Source organism: Bos indicus x Bos taurus, chromosome 1 (genome assembly GCF_003369695.1).
Source record: "Bos indicus x Bos taurus breed Angus x Brahman F1 hybrid chromosome 1, Bos_hybrid_MaternalHap_v2.0, whole genome shotgun sequence".
NCBI lineage: Eukaryota > Metazoa > Chordata > Mammalia > Artiodactyla > Bovidae > Bos > Bos indicus x Bos taurus.
Window position 1 is genome coordinate 57,434,870 of NC_040076.1, and position 16,526 is coordinate 57,451,395.

Consider the following 16,526-nt stretch of genomic DNA (forward strand, 5'->3'; position numbering starts at 1 on the left):
AGTAATTCCTTAAACATTTCTGGGCTTTATTTGCTCATGTATAAAATGAAAGAATTTAATTTGAAGGTTTCTAAAGTCCTTCCTGTTTGAAAGTTCAATACTTCTTAATACTGTCAGGCATTTCTTTTATTCCACAAATAAGGAAATTACGGTTTAAGGTCGGGAGGGCAAGTAAGTTCTTAAAGATGACATAGCTAGTGATTTAAATTATATCTCATTATAGATCTTTAAATTGAATACAGAGATTCATAAGAATCTAGAAAATGGGGGGAAGGGGAGTGAGATTTTTTTTAGAAAAATGAAAGGTAACAAAATAGTCAATGCATGGAGGAAATTTAGAAAGCAAAAAGGCCACCTGATGCGAAGAGCTGCCTCACTGGAAAAGGCCCTGATGCTGGGAGGGATTGACGGCAGGAGAAGAAGGGGACGACAGAGGATGAGATGGTTGGACGGCATCACCGACTTGATGGACATGGGTCTGATTAAATTCTGAGAGCTGGTGATAGACAGGGAAGCCTGGCGTGCTGCAGTCCATGGGGTCACAAAGAGCCAGACGCAACTGAGAGACTGAACTGAACTGAACTGAACATTCAATTTCAACATCTAAGACAATACAGCCAACCAAATCAATATCAGTTCATAAAAACACAATGATATTTAAAAAATCACAATGATATTAAAAAGACAGACGAAGAAAGTTCCAGTTGGCTTATGGCCCTGTAAGCTTCAACACAATAACAACCGCAAATTCTGACAAAATATAAAAGCTATCTGAAGCCACGGGAAAGTAGAAAAAGTGAGATTCTTGAGGGGTATCAATCTTGAAAGAAGGAAAGGTTCCCATATTTATCACTTCTAGTCCCAGGAAATACTGCAGTTGGCAGGACACTGGACAGCTAAAACTCTAAGAGGAAAAAAAATCCACAGTTTTTCTGAAGAACAGAAAGATAGATTTCGGGGCAACCTTGGGCTCTTGAAATTGAGAGAGGCAGAAAGAGAGAGTTCAAATTCCTTATATAAACTGTATGCACATCTCTGGCTAATCCCAAGCCCCACATGGCAGGGCACACTTACGCCAACCAACTAAAGGTAAAAGCACTGTGATTTAAAATATTGTCCAAAAGAGAGCTTTTAGTTTGAGTTCCACCAAGTTCAATGTTTTCTGAAAAAAAAAAAAAAAATCAACAAAGTAATAGAATATAGTCCTCTAAGATGTAATAGTCACAATATAAATAAATTTACTCACTGTACAGAGAACCAGGAAATTGTGACCCATTTTTAGGAGGGGAAAAAAAAAAAAAAACATTAAAGGGAGATCAACCTCAAATTGACCCACATATTGCAATTATCAGACAAGTACCATAAAGTAGAGATTAAACTATTCTCAGTGATATGAAAGAAAACAGGCTCACAATGAATGAAGAAACAGAAAAACCTCAACAGAAAGGAAAGAAACAAGTTACAAAATAAATGGAAACTATAAAATAGAAAAATATAAGATGACCTTAACAGAAGAATAGAAATGAGAGAAGAAAGTGTTAGCAAACTTAAAAATATATCAATAGAAGTTATCCAATCTGAAGAGCAGAGAGAAAAAAAAAATAACTGGAAGAAAAAAAAAAACAAACAAACCTATGTTAGCCACAAAGGCCTTCAATGAAGTAGCAGAATGTCTAACTTAGAAAGCTGGTAGATAAATATTTGGAGAAAATAGTGATTAAAAATTTCCCTAAATTTACCAAGAAGCATAAATTTACAGATTCAACAATTTCAGTAATCCTCAAGCAGGATAAATATAAAAGTAACCATACGTAGACACATTATAAGCGGTGAGAACTAACAGAAAAAATCTTGAAAGTGGCCAGGAAAAAACATGACACATTAGAGTAAGAGGAACAGTGTTTTGAGTGTCTGCCAACTTTTCATCAGAAATGGTAAAGCAACATTTTTAAAGTGACGAAAGAAAAAAAAGTCAACCAGAATTCTGTATCCAGCAAAAATATGCAAGAATAAATATGCAAGAATGAAGCATATTCAGATAAAAGGAAACCAAGAGAACTCCTCGCCAGCAGGACTACACTATTAGTGAGGATAATAGAAGTTACTTAGGTTGAAGGGAAATAGCATCACACAGAAACTCAGAAATTCAGGAAGGGATGAAGAATATTTGAAACAGCAGCTATGGTGGAGATAGTACGTGTACCCAGAATCCTATTTTAGGAATGACTTTTTGCTCCTGCTGTTAGGAGCACTGTCAGCAGACGGCCTTCAGTTCTCACACCTTCAGAAATCATCTCAGTTATCCCAAGCAAAGTCAGACTTTACCCAGAGCAGTCCATATCTGTTGACTGATTTGGAGAATGAGGCCCATAAGACATTCTGATTCAATGCAGAGCCTCTCTGGAGCCACTCTAACTCCAGAAATTCACATGCAGTCAGATGAGGGTGTCATGATTGGGATTGCTGGCCTTTCCCCCTCTGCTGCGTTGCCCTATTTTCCAGCTGCTGCTTCCAAGAGTCCTCACTAATAAACTTTCTCTGCTCAAAACTCAACTTTTAAAGTTTATAACTATTTAAAAAAGTAATGGTTTGATTCTTAGGAGCAATTAGCATCACACAGTCCCAAGTCATTTTGTAGCCACAGATCTGCTCCCTAATCCTATTTAGGAATTTTCAAATCTGTATTGATGACAACAAGGGGAAGAAGCAAAAGTATATCCATGGTTACTACATTCTTAATCACTGTACAGATTGATTTTTCAGATACAGCAGAAAGCCAAATGACAACCGAGTTATTTTATTAACTAGCACCATTAACTGAAATACTCGTGACTTTGTTGGAAAGGAATTTACCTACTGTGGAATTCTCTGATTTGTTCCCATTTCCTTATTTCTATCCTCAACCTATTAGCATCTCTACATACAACTTCTCATCTTAGTCTGCAATTTCAGAAGAGCTTCTGTCCTCTTTTTTAAAGTGAAGCATTCCATCTATACTACAGTGTCTCTTTTCCCACATCTTCTCAGATCTTATTTTCTGTTATAAAGAAGAAGAAATAATTATCATTCCTAGGACCCAAATCCAAAAATCTCTAGAGCTTATTCTGCCATTTTTATCTCAATGTGTACTCTTTTTGTGGGATCCTCCACCATGAATAATTCACGAAACCTGGATTGTGCTATACTTCCAAGTACCAATAGAGATTTTCATCCTGTGTGTTTGCCATCTCTAGATTGAATTTAACATCTTCCTCTGCAAAGAAACTTCCCTTCTTAGCCACCAATGACTCTCAGTGATACCATGGACCTTCCTAAAATGGAAACTCAAGGGTAAGAACCCTTGCCCCTGCTTCAAAATAAAGCTTTACCAAGTACCACTCCCACTCAATGAGATACTGCTGCCACATTTTTTTTCCAAAATTTTATTTTATTATTTCCCCCAAAAGTTACAGTTTCCAAGTTCCTTTGTTTACTGATTAAGGATGCCTGAAATGCAGCCTTATTTCCTGAGATCATATAACAATCTCTGTTACATCAAGCTACAGTGCTTTCTCTCCCTGAATCATCTGCCTTTAATCATGCTGCACACCTGCTCCTCCCAATTCCTATCTTTCTTTCCCCATCTATCCAAACCTATCATTCAAGACCCTTCTCCTCCAGAAAGCCTTCAATAACTCCAACACCATTTCAAGATTGACTGATTTAAAATGTTCTCCATGTGTTTCATTTTAGCTTGATCTCTCGAATGTAGGTGGCAAATAATTTTTAGGCCCTATTCTCTCTCTCTCTCTCTCTCCACACACACACACAAACACACACACACACACACACACACATTATATATGCAATCAATAACCTCTAACCAGATTGACAAAGAGAAGACACAAATTATCAGTATGAGGGGCAAAATAAGAGATTCTGCAGACACCAAAATCTGCAGATGCCAAAAGGATTTGTTGATGTTGTTCAGTCGCTCAGTCATGTCCAACTCTTTGCAACCCCGTGGACTGCAGCATGCCAGGCTTCCCCTCCTTCCCTGTATCCTGGAGTTTGCTCAAACTCATGTCCATTGAATCGATGATGCCAACCATCTCACCCTCTATCAGCCTCTCCTTCTGCCTTCAATTTTTCACAGCCTCAGGGTCTTTTCTAATGAGTCAGCTCTTTGCATCAGGTGGCCAAAGTATCCAGGTTTCTCAGGAGGCAGGTAAGGTGGTCTGAAATTCCCATCTCTTTAAGAATTTTCCAGTTTGTTGTGATCCACACAGCCAAAAGCTTTAGCATAGTCAATGAAGCAGATGTTTTTCTCGAATTCCCTTGCTTTCTCTATGGTCCAACAAATATTGGCAATTTGATCTTTGTTTCCTCCGCCTTTTCTAAACCCAACTTGTACATCCGGAAGTTCTCAGGTCACGTACTACCAAAGCCTAGCTTGCAGGATTTTAAGCATAACCTTATTAACATGCAAAATGAGCTCAACTGTATGGTAGTTTGAACATTCTTTGGCACTGCCTTTCTTTGGGATTGAAATGAAAACTGACCTTTTCCTGTGGCCACTGCTGAGTTTTCCAAATTTGCTGACATATTGAGAGCAGCACTTTAACAGCATCATCTTTTAGGATTTGAAATAGCTCAACTGGAATTCCATCAGCGCCACTATCTTTGTTCATAGTAATGCTTCCTAAGGCCACTTGACTTCTTCACACTCAGGATGTCTGGGTCTAGGTGAGTGACCACACCATCATGGTTATCTGGGTCATTAAGACCTTTTTTGTGCAGTTCTTTTTTGTGTGTATTCTTGCCACCTCTTTTTAATCTCTTCTGCTTCTGTTAGGTCCTTACTGTTTCTGTCCTTCATTGTGCCCATCATTGTATGAAATGATCCCTTGATGTCTCCAATTTTCTTGAAGAGATCTTTAGTCTTTCCCATTATATTGTTTTCCTCTATTTCTTTGCATTGTTCACATAAGAAGTGAACATAAGAAGGTCTTCTTATCTCTCCTTGATATTCTCTGGAACTCTGCATTCAGTTGGGTATATCTTTCCTTTCTCCCTTGCTTTTCATTTCTCTTCTTTTTTCAGCTGTTTGTAAAGCCTCCTCAGACAACCACTTTGCCTTTTTTGCATTTCTTTTTTCTTTAGAATGATTTCAGTCACTGACTACTGCACAATGTTATGAACCTCTGTCCATAGTTCTTCAGGCACTGTCCACCAGACATAATCCATTGAATCTATTCATCACCTCCACTGTGTAATCATAAGGGATTTGATTTAGGTCATACCTGAATGACCTAGTGTTTTTCCCTACTGTCTTCAATTTAAGCCTGAATTTTGCAACAAGGAGTTGATATTCTGAGCCATAGTCAGCTCCAGGTCTTGTTTTTGCTAACTGTACAGAGCTTTTCCATCTTTGGCTGCAAAGAATACAACCAATCTGATTTCGGTATTGACCATTTATTAATTGCTTAAGCATGGATGTTTAAAGGATACCACACCTAAAAATTACTAAAATGTGTACATTCATAGCTATTGCAAATTAGAAAAGGAAGACTGAAATCAATGAGGACAAACACCTTCTTTCCACATTGCTTTTAATCTCTTTTTCCATCTTTTGCAAACCTGCCAAAGCTGCCATTCAACCCTCCCTTGATTTTTATCTCCTCTTGTGAATGCCTGCCCCCTACTGGAAGATAATGATAAATGGTTAAAATTAGCCCAAAGAAGAAAAAAAAAAGGAGGATTTCTTTTCAGTAACTCATAATCTAAATATTAGCGACTTTTATAAAAGAAAAGAGTCATTTTGATGCGGACATCAAAATATAATCTGAACACAAGAAAAAAATCTAGAAGACAATAGTATAAAATAAAAAGAAAGACGTGGCGTGCGGTAAAGGGAGTTTGAGGGAAGGATACTAGATACAAGGCTAGAGAGCTTTTCTCTGCAATGGATGATTAGCATTGTTTTTATTTTTCCCTCTCAGACACTTTCTTAATAAATCTTATCCATCAACTACCACATTACTTGAATTTAAAAGCAAATAAGTAAACAAAAAAGTAAATAATTTTTTTTAATTTATATTGATTTAATGTTTAAATGGTAGTACTTTAGACATATTGGATTGAGGAAAATATTAAATTTACTTTCCTCTTTTTTTTGGCATTTATTTATTTATTTATTTTTTAATTTTATTTTATTTTTAAACTTTACATAATTGTATTAGTTTTGCCAAATATCAAAATGAATCCGCCACAGGTATACATGTGTTCTTTAATGGCATGTTCAGAGAAGTCATTAGCTCTCTTCTTTGTGAGTTTGTTTTGTCTAATAAAGTGAGTTATTTCTGTTTGGCAGTATTAATAACAAAGCAGTATTAGTAATAAAGATATAAACTCATGCCCCAAGGGCTTTACATATCATTATTCTGAATTATTTCATGGTGAATTTATCATGTCAAATCACTGCACAAAATATAATTTGCTTTTCCATATCTTTCTCTTAAATATTCTGATAACACTATAATTATAGAAGCACAAATCTCAGGGATTTGACATTGGTAGTATATCCTAGCTGTGGTTAGAAATAGTTTTAAAATCCAAACCTTTAAACTATCAAATTCAAAATTATCGATTATGTTTTAATCATGATTTTTTTTTCTTTTACCCCAAAGTCACATTGCAGCTTAACATAAATAACTCATTGTCTAGCTGACATTCCCTGCCAAATTGGGTACTGTACAGGTTTCTATAAAAACTTTCTACAACAAGATCTCAACTACTAAAAGATTCAGCTGATTTGATTTTTTTTAAATGAGTAAATACTCCATTCAGTTTATAACTACCTATTGACTTAATGGTGCTTGTTAGTGAGAAGCATAAAGACTAAGTATTGAGGAAAACTGCCTATTCAGATGTTTAGTGTTGCTTACAAATGTATATTAGTACTAGGTATGACTGTCATATACTAGTAGTATAAACTGGGACAAATTTCAACTCTCTATACCTCAGTTTCTTTGTAAGGTGGAAAAATGTCTTCTATGTCTACTTCGATGGGTTGCTGTGCTGATCAAAGGAGAAAAATTATGTGAAAGCACTCCCCAGAAAAGCTCAGTGATACAGCACAGTTACTTTACATGTGCTCACCTACATGAGGAAAAGTAGATGTTTTCCTGGAAGACGGGCAGTATTTTAAAACCCTTTATATGAGAAAAAAATAAATTTTTCTCTTTGAATTACTAAACTATAAAATTTTAAACCAAATGTTTCCTTGCAACTGCTCCCATCAACTAAAAGTGAAACCTGAAAACTCCCTCCTACATCAACTCCTACCAACCCTCAGTAGTGAAACCAGGACACCCCCACAACAGCCCCAATTTCTCCACAACTCTTGCAGGAACCTAGATGTTGAAGAGTGTGTCTTCTAATCCAGAAAGAGTTTCTGACAGCCCACACATATTAAAATAAATGCAGACCTACATCACAGACACAACACCAAACTTGTGAATGTGTTATATTTTTAAAAGTGCCTGCTCATCGAAAGTGACAAGACAGCAATAAACTTTCCTAATTTATACTGTTAACAATACAGACATAAATAGATTGGGATTATTATTTAAGTGGTTTAAGAAGAGACGAAAAGAATTCCACTTTCATCAGATGACTTGGATTGCTACTAGAAAGTAATTTATTCTGCCTTGCCCTAAAAACGTGTTGGGGGGATGAGGAAGTAGGCAGTGGGGTAAAGTAAAGATATACGTATAGTGTAGTAGGATGAAAAATAAAATAAGCGAGACAAAGGGGAAAGTAAGAAAAATAAAGTAAAGTTAATCCAGGAGGAAACTCTCCCCTCCCCCATAACTCTGATTGTATTTGCTGTGCTCTGCCCCCATAAGAAAGGCAAAGAGCGCAGGAAAAGCTGTGACCACGTTTCTCACCTGTCATTCTCCTGTCACCCTCCCAAAGAAAATTCAAACTCACCTGCAACAAAGAAGAGAGTCAAAATTAGTCGTAGCTGAAGATCAGAAGTTATCCAAGTGCAGGGCATTTCTGTTTCCTTATTTTCTGCCCTTCACTCAGCACTGTTCGTCCACACAGGTGTAAAAGGAGCTGTGGACATGGTGAGGCTCTGTCTGATTGACTCTTCCGTGCTGGATCTTCTTAGCCCATTAGCAGCTCAGCACTTCTTTCCTCCTAGCCCCTTCCTTCACCTCTATGTGTTTCAGCCAGATTAGTAACTTGGAACAGAAGAAACTTCTCTGGAACTTGACACAGCAATAGATTTCCTGTATGAAGCACTGAAGCAAAGACAGAGGAAGCGGATTGATTGAGTTATCTTTCAGCTCATTGGTCCTTCTCTCACTTCTGCTATACACAGATAAACCCTATAGTAAGGCACTGAACGTGTCCAAGACAAACTTGGTTTAAAAGGTAAAACAAGATATTTATCTATATTTGGCCCATCCCTGTAAATTTCCCAGTCATCGTAATTTTAAAAGTTATCTCCAGGTTGAAGAGGTGTACAGTCTTAGTAACCAAGCTTGAAATAAAAGATTTTTGCTTGAAAATTCTTGTGTGATTTTGGGAGTCGCACACAACTCTAGAAGCATCATAAATGTGTTACTTTCCTATTACTACTGTAATAAGTTACCACAAACTGAGTGGCTTAAAACAACACAAATTAATCACCTTACAGTTCTAGAGGTCTGAAGTTCAAAATAGATCCCATACAGATAATATCTAGGTATTGGCAAGGCTGCATTCTTTCTAGACACCTGAGAGAATCTGTTCTTTGCTTAGGGGCCACTTAGACTCTGAGTCTCGTGGCTGCATAATTCCCACCAGTGTTCTTTGCTACATCTTCTCTGATTGTAACTCTCCAGCCTCCCTTTTATAGAGACCTTTGTGATCCACGATCACCTCCCCATCTCAAAATCCTTAACCACATCTGCAAAGTCCCATTTCCTGTGTAAGGCTACACATCTACAAGTTTCAGAGGTTAGGACATGGATATCTTGTGGTAGTGGTATAGTATGGTGGTGGTGGTTAAGTCGCTAAGTCATGTCCAACTCTTGCGACCCCATGGACTGTAGCCCGCCAGGCTTCTCTGTGCATGGGGTTTTCCAGGCCAGAATACTGGAGTGGATTGCCATTTCCTTCTCCAGGGGATCTTCCCAACTCAGGAATCGAACCCAGGTCTCCTGCATTGTAGGCAGATTCTTTAGCAACTAAGCTGTGAGGGATATCTTGTAGGGGAGCATTATTCTGTCTATCACAATTTGGTATTTATTTCCATTCACTTTCATGTTTGAAGAGCTAGAATGTGTCATATGAATCAAACTACAAATAAAAACTCATCTTTAGTTGCCACACATTTGAAATTTAGATTTGCCAAAAAAATAAAAATGAAAACTGTCTTAATGTTACTAATCATATGTATTTAGATTACGTTTAGGAGGAAAAAACTCTTCTCTGTGCTAAGAGTTCCCTACTGCAAGGCAAAACTCTCCAGGAAGGGGAAGAAACCATTGCAAACAGGAAAAAATTAAACAACATGCATTTTTTTTGAAGCTAGAAGTTCCATCTTGCCTCTTGCCAAACAGTAATATATATATATATATATATATATATATATACTTCCTCTCTGCCCCTTCTCAAGCTTTTCTTCCGGTGAGTCAGTTTGATTAAGGCAGTGAAATCAGGTGTTTGCAAACTTGGACTACTAGAAGAGGCATTGGATTGAATCTCGGCTGGATGATACTAGACAAGTTTCTTATTCGAGTCTATTACCTTCCTTTCCCATTTAATATTATATTGACATGAGCATTTTCTCAGGTCAGCAAAAATTCTTGATGATCATTCATTTTAATGCCTTTTCGATGACACAGCCAAAACCAGGCACAAAAGGGTTACATGATCTACCTGAGGTCCCAAACTGACTTGGTGACACAGTAGGGAGTAAAACTCATATTTCATGTTTGCCAGCCCTCCATTCTTTCCACTTTAACTCCTCTGGTTTGAAATTTCAGGCAACAACTTTAAAGACGCACTCATCTCAGATCTGACCACAATGTACAATCAGCGTTTTAAGAGTCAAGTGAGGGGTGTGAAAAGCCATAGAATTCTCAGAATAAAGAATCTCATAAAATTCTCAGAATAGATTTGGAGGGATGAGACCCTCTCTCCCCACTCTTATATCCCTTCCATCCCAAAATCCTATTCACCTAACCCCTCAGCTCCCACTTTGACCTCTTATGCAAAATAATAGACTAAGAGCTTGTTAGCACAACCATGCACTAAAGATATGCCATGAAAATCAATAGAATAAGAGAAATCTGTGCTTGACTAGTATATGCACGTCCCTGAAAAATATAAAGGACACAGATTCTCATTAGGTGTGCCCCTGGGGTCCCAAAAAGCAAAGCAAAAGATGGAAAGATCAAGAAAAACATACCCCTCAAGCCAGAAACTCAAACCTTTTACTCCAGCAGTCTTCCAACTCCTCTTTAATACTAACTATGAATCGGTGCACACAAGAGACAAACAGAACAATGTCATGCTGGTTAATGTTACAGTGGCCAAAACAAAAGGCCTAGTAAGCTTTGGCAAGTTAGAGCTGCTTTAAGACATAATGCCCCCAAATCTGTACTGTTGATTTATTTAAAAAATGATTTATCCACCTATAAATGCTTTTGAAGTAAACTTCTTCTAGGAAGGTGTATATCTCTTTGTCTCCAATGTCAGAGTCATGCTTAGCCCACAACTAAAACCAGTTAAGATGTTGTCATCTTGCCCTTAATATCCCTCTCCATTATATAATGGCTTTGCATGGATCTTGAATATTTACTGCACAGATTCTAATAGCCTTTTATTTCTGACACCTGTTCTCCATTGCCTGCTCTTTTGCCTCTTGGATTTGAGTCTTGACTGCCTAGAATTGAAGTCCCTGCCTGCCCTTCCTTCCTTAGCTGAAGTTTCTGGATGTGCATCCTTGCAGAAATGGGCCAATACTTACTTGCCTTGTCATTTTTACTCTCTGTGAACATTCTGGCTTAGATATGTGGGCCCTTGCCTTTGCATGTGTATATACACGTGTACACACAAACTCAAATGTGCTACTAAACACTTAGTCCCAAGTCCCCCAGTTTACCCTGTACTACCACTACCCAGGTGCTAATATAACTATTTCATGGAGTATAAAGAACAATGCCCAATGTGAAGAATTTAAAATAATTCAAACTCTACAACACTCCACTCCTTATTTTATTTCCTCCCCGCCCTCATGGTTATGACAGAGGCACTGTAATTCAACGTATGATTGCATAAAATGGCTGTTCTCCTAGCCACATCCTATTTCCCTATTCTCTAATTCACTTCTCTGCAATCTTCCCTGATCCTGCTCTGAAGACCTATCTGAAGTCCTGGATCTTCTTCCATGCATAATCACTAAATCATTACTGATGAGTAACTTAAAAGAGCCTAACAAAACATGTATTTCTACTTTTTACATTTGACTATGTCATTAATATTTACCTTGAAAACTTCCACCATAAAGTTGATGCTATACCTCCATAATTCTCCTTTAAAAGTTAGACAAAACATAGATAAGAGTTAATTATTATTTTTCAAAATAAGTTCATAAATTGCACAAAAAAATTTAGAAATAATTGAAAATAAATTGTATGCGATATCAAATAAACAAGTAAAACTAGAACAGAGAAATTAATAACCATATCTTATATTCTTATATTTTGTTAAAATATCGATGCTAGACTTCACTGGTCATGTCCATAGTAAATAGTCATGGTCCTGTTCTAAGCATTTTATAATATGGCCTCATTTAACCATCTCAACAACCCTATGAAGTAAAATCATTATTATCCCCATTTTACAGCTGGGGAAACTCGAGCCAGAGAGGCTAAATATCCAATCACACAGCTAACAAGTGATGGAAATAGGATTCAAGCCCAAGAAATCTCATTCCAAATCTGTCTTTTAATTATGCAGCAAATTACTTTACTACCTATTTTTTGACCCTGTCTTAACTCTAATACATCTCCCATACTTGTCACACTTTCTAAATCTGTTCATCTGTTCACTCACTCTTTCTTCCATTTGGGCACTCTTACAACTTCACAGTTTGTCTGTTTTGGAGAGAGGGAGAGAAAGATGGACTTATGGAGCAAGAGAGGAGGGGAGGGAGAGAGACGGAGGAGAGAAACTGCTGTCTCTAATCACTATTTGCAGTAAGACCACTCTCTGCTGCCCCCTGGTGGTAAAACTTAAACTAATGTTTTTATAAACTTACTAGCAAATTCAGGAACAGTTACACTTTCAGATTTTGATTACGAAGTATATTAACATGCTAACATGTTACTCCATTTCCCAAAGAGAAATTGGACATGGGGCAAGGGGATAAGTGCTGGCCAGAGAAATATCCCTTTCCTGTGGCATTAGAAAGGGAAGGGACAGCTCAACCCATTTTCCTATCCTTTCAAACTCCTGACCAGCCCCTTGGCCAGTGTTTGCATCTCCTAACTCCCCTCATGCACCCTTTGATGAATCTTTGGTGATGATTTTGGCAACTTCTGTATACCTGACAGTTCTCAGAGAAGCAAAAAACCTTTAGAGGAAGTTATATTATTTTCATCTATGAGTGACAACTGAGAAGGGGAAGTCCAGAAGAATACAGAAATGAACAGAAAAGAATGAAAAGTTGAGTCATACTTTGTCTAAAAACCAATATCCAGGGGCTTCTCTGGTGGCTTAGTGGTAAAGAATCCGCCTACAAATGCAGGAGATATGGGTTTGATCCCTGATCGGGGAAGATCCCACATGCCATGGAGTAACTAAGCCCGTGTAAAAAAACTAGTGAGCTTGTGCTCTAGAGCTTGGGAACCGCAACTACTGAGCGCATGAGCAGCACCTACTGAAGCCTGTGCATCCTAGAAACCATGCTCTGCAATGAGAGAAGCCACTACAGTGAGAAGCCCATGCACCAAAACTAGAGATAGCCTCCACTTGCCAAAACTAGAGAAAAGCCCCCAAAAGTGAATATATAAATAAACCCAACATCCAGGCAAAGTATTTGAAAAAAGACAAGTATTATCTGATCTCCAAAGTGCCCTAGTCAAAAAGGAATAGGAACGTTTTTTCATATTCAACAATTAACTCTATTTTAACAAGGTTCTGTTCTGTCAAATTATTACCATTACTCAAATTTGCCCCCTTTGATCTAAGGCATGCATTCTAACCCTCTTTCCCCTACTCACAACACATTTGGAACTCTTTCAGAAGCACTGACTTCAAAGTTAGGGATCCTAAAAGAGAATTAGTCTCTTTATTTTATAGCTACCTCTTACAGCTTTGCCATTTACCCTAATCACCAGACTGGGGCATTTTTGAAAACTAAAATTCATTGTCAGGTCAAGATTTGATCCCTGGAAACAGTCAAAAGTTTTGCTGCAGAAACACCACCGGGTTGGCATACTCAGTCTCTTACACACGTGTATTTTACTGGTCAGATCTGAGAGCCCCTGATGCCTGAAGCTGGACCTTTGGTTGGAGGTGGCAGCTGGTCAGGACCAGGAAGACAGAGATTAAGGAGACAAATTTCCTCATCTAATTCTCTGGCTCCCACAGATCTGTTGGCCTCCACATTTGTGGGGCCTGAGAGAGAGTCAAAAAATAATGGACCCCATGGATGTGGTCTCTGGCAGGGCCAAAGGACCAAAAACTGAAGAGAGTGGACCTTCAGCGGGGAACACAATGTTTCTGGTGCAGAGCTATTTGAAATTCTAGGCAGGAGAATTTTAAGTTGACTCCTAGAAAAGGAAAAGTGAAAGTGTTAGTCGCTCAGTTTCATCCAACTCTTTGTGATCCCATGGACTGTAGCCCACCAGACTCCTCTGTCCATAGAATTCTCCAGGCACAAATACTGGAGTGGGTAGCCATCCCCTTCTCCAGGGGATCTTCCCAACCAAGGGATCAAACCCAGGTTTCCCACGTTGCAGGCAGACTCTTTACCATCTGAGCCATCAGGGAAGCACCAGAAAAGAAAAATGAAGACAAATTAAAGATTTGGTCAGTTGTTGCTTAAAGTGGGCCTTTGAAATTATTATTTATTGGAAGATATTACAAATGTTATTATTTGTCCCTATTAATTTGTTGAATAAACAATATAGTGAAATAGGTCAAAGGGTCTACAAGTTCTGAGAAGAATCAGGAACTTTTAAAAATAAAATCTTTAGACTGAGCCAAATGGGGTCACCTTAAATGTTCTGCTGCTGCTGCTGCTGCTAAGTCGCTTCAGTCATGTCCGACTCTGTGCGACCCCATAGACGGCAGCCCACCAGGCTCCCCCGTCCCTGGGATTCTCCAGGCAAGAACACTGGAGTGGGTGCCATTTCCTTCTCCAATGCATGAAAGTGAAAGTGAAATCGCTCAGTCGTGCCCGATTTAGCAACCCCATGGACCGCAGCCTACCAGGCTCCATCCATGGGATTTTCCAAGCAAGAGTACTGGAGTGAGTTGCCGTTGCCTTCTCCTTAAATGTTCTAGACAGTATTAAATTAATAAATCACTTCAGTGCAACTTTCTGGTAAAGTGAAAGTGAAGTCACTCAGTCGTGTCCAACTCTTTGAGACCCCATGGACTGTAGCCTACCAGGCTCCTCAGTCCATGGAATTTTCCAGGCAAGAGTACTGAAGTGGGTTGCCATTTCTTTCTCCAGGGGATCTTCTTGACCCAGGGATTGAACCCAGGTCTCCCGCATTGCAGGCAGATGCTTTACCGTCTGAGCCACCAGGGAAGCTGAACCATATAAACTATGAAAAGTGTATCAATCATAGAAGCCAGTTACTGTCTACAATTTCATTCAATTTTCAGTGAAACATTTCTAAGGAAATAACAAATGTTCTGTTGATCATAGTTTATTATATCAGTGGCTTAAAATGTGTATTCTGAAACCACATATTTGACCATATTGCCTATCTTTTATAAGATGGTATGTTTTCAATGATTAATCAGAAAGTAGTTTATGTTAGTTAAACTCTTGTTAAATTTGGAAGTTTAAGAATGTTAACAACTTTTTTTCCTAATTTTGAGAGTAGTTGCTAAGATTCTTGTCCCTAAAATTGAATTTCCTGGGTTCAGACTTCAGTTCTGCTGCTTAGTTTTTGGTTGCTGCATTTTTCTTCATGTTCTGAAATGTCTATTGGATTCTTTTTCTTCAAATCTGCTGTCATTTTTTAAAATTTCTAGTTTTCCACCAAACTTTTGATTTTGTCTTTTGTCTCTTTGAGCGTAAAAAGGATAAAGTATTTGAGAATGCCAGTGTGTGCTCAGTCACGTCCACTCTTTGTGACTCTATGGACTGTAACCTGCCAGGCTCCTCTGTCCATGTTCTTCTCCAGGCAAGAATACAAGAGTGGGTTGCCATTTCCTACTCCAGATCTTCCCAACCCAGGGATGGACCCTCTAACCCTCATCTCTTGCATTTCCTTCATTGCAGGCAGATTCTTTAATCACTGAGCCACCTGGGAAGCCCCATGGTGGCTAAGAGTATATCTCTATTATCTATTGCTTCTATTGTCTCTTTCTGTGATGCTGAGTTTACTCATGTGTCAAGCATTGAGTTTTGTTTTCCAAACTGTAGAAATAATTTGAGACCCTGTACAATTTTACCTTTCTCTAGAGTAGATTCTCATTTACTTCTCCCAAGGAATCTAAACATTAGTAATCTGGCATCATCTTAACCCAATGTTAAGGACAGATTCTCTAATCCACCAGGTGCCTGAAAGCTGGGTTGCAACCTATGTGAGGAATGGTTTTATTTTTTTCTGTCTCCCTACCTCTCCTTCCCCAAGAAACCATCACAATTCTACTTAATTTTTCAGCCAGCTCTTCAAGACCAACAAATATCACCAAGGGAAAAGTAGTCAGGAGTGCTAGCCTCAATAATCTGTATTTCTTTCTTTTTGGGATCTTGACCAGGTAATTCTTCATCACCTTGTGAGTTCTCTGATGCCTTCCAACAGATGTTATTACTTCTGGCTTTTCTGCTTGTCTTCAGTGGGAAGGTCAGTCTAAATTTCTGTCTGCCATTACCTGATACAGAAGTCCCATCCTTTGATTATTAATTTTTCCTTATCGCTCACAATCCATTAGCACGTCTTTTTGGTTCCTCCTTTAAAATATTTTCTATCTTGGCCATTCCACCAATCTCCACTGCATTGTATCAGAAAAAGAGAGAGAGAGCCTAAAGTTCTTGATTCAAAAATGTGGGGGTTTTTTTTGCTTTAACATGTGGGCAGCAGGAAAAATATAAATAGATACCTGAAGCTGAAGAACCCTTGCATGTGGAAACTGCTCCATTTTATCACAACTTTCTGCAATCTGCTCTATTAAAATTTTTGTTTATTTTGGTCACTTGTAGAAATATATTAATGAAACATAAAAGCTCAGATATTCCATACATCAAATTTAAGAATTTTAAGTCATAAGTCCTACATTATTTTTCCTTGAAAGAATTT

General features: G+C 38.2%; 1 protein-coding gene across 1 annotated transcript in view; it reads right to left on the bottom strand.

The window, feature by feature from the left end:
* Positions 1-8,287, bottom strand: part of LOC113878567 (cell surface glycoprotein CD200 receptor 1) — a 41,980-nt gene extending 33,693 nt beyond the window's left edge. Inside the window, exon 1 of the mRNA XM_027519821.1 lies at positions 7,975-8,287. Within this exon, the coding sequence (XP_027375622.1) occupies positions 7,975-8,041 (67 nt within the window). The 5' untranslated portion in view covers positions 8,042-8,287. The remainder of the gene's footprint in view (positions 1-7,974) is intronic.
* Positions 8,288-16,526: the final 8,239 nt, after the last annotated feature.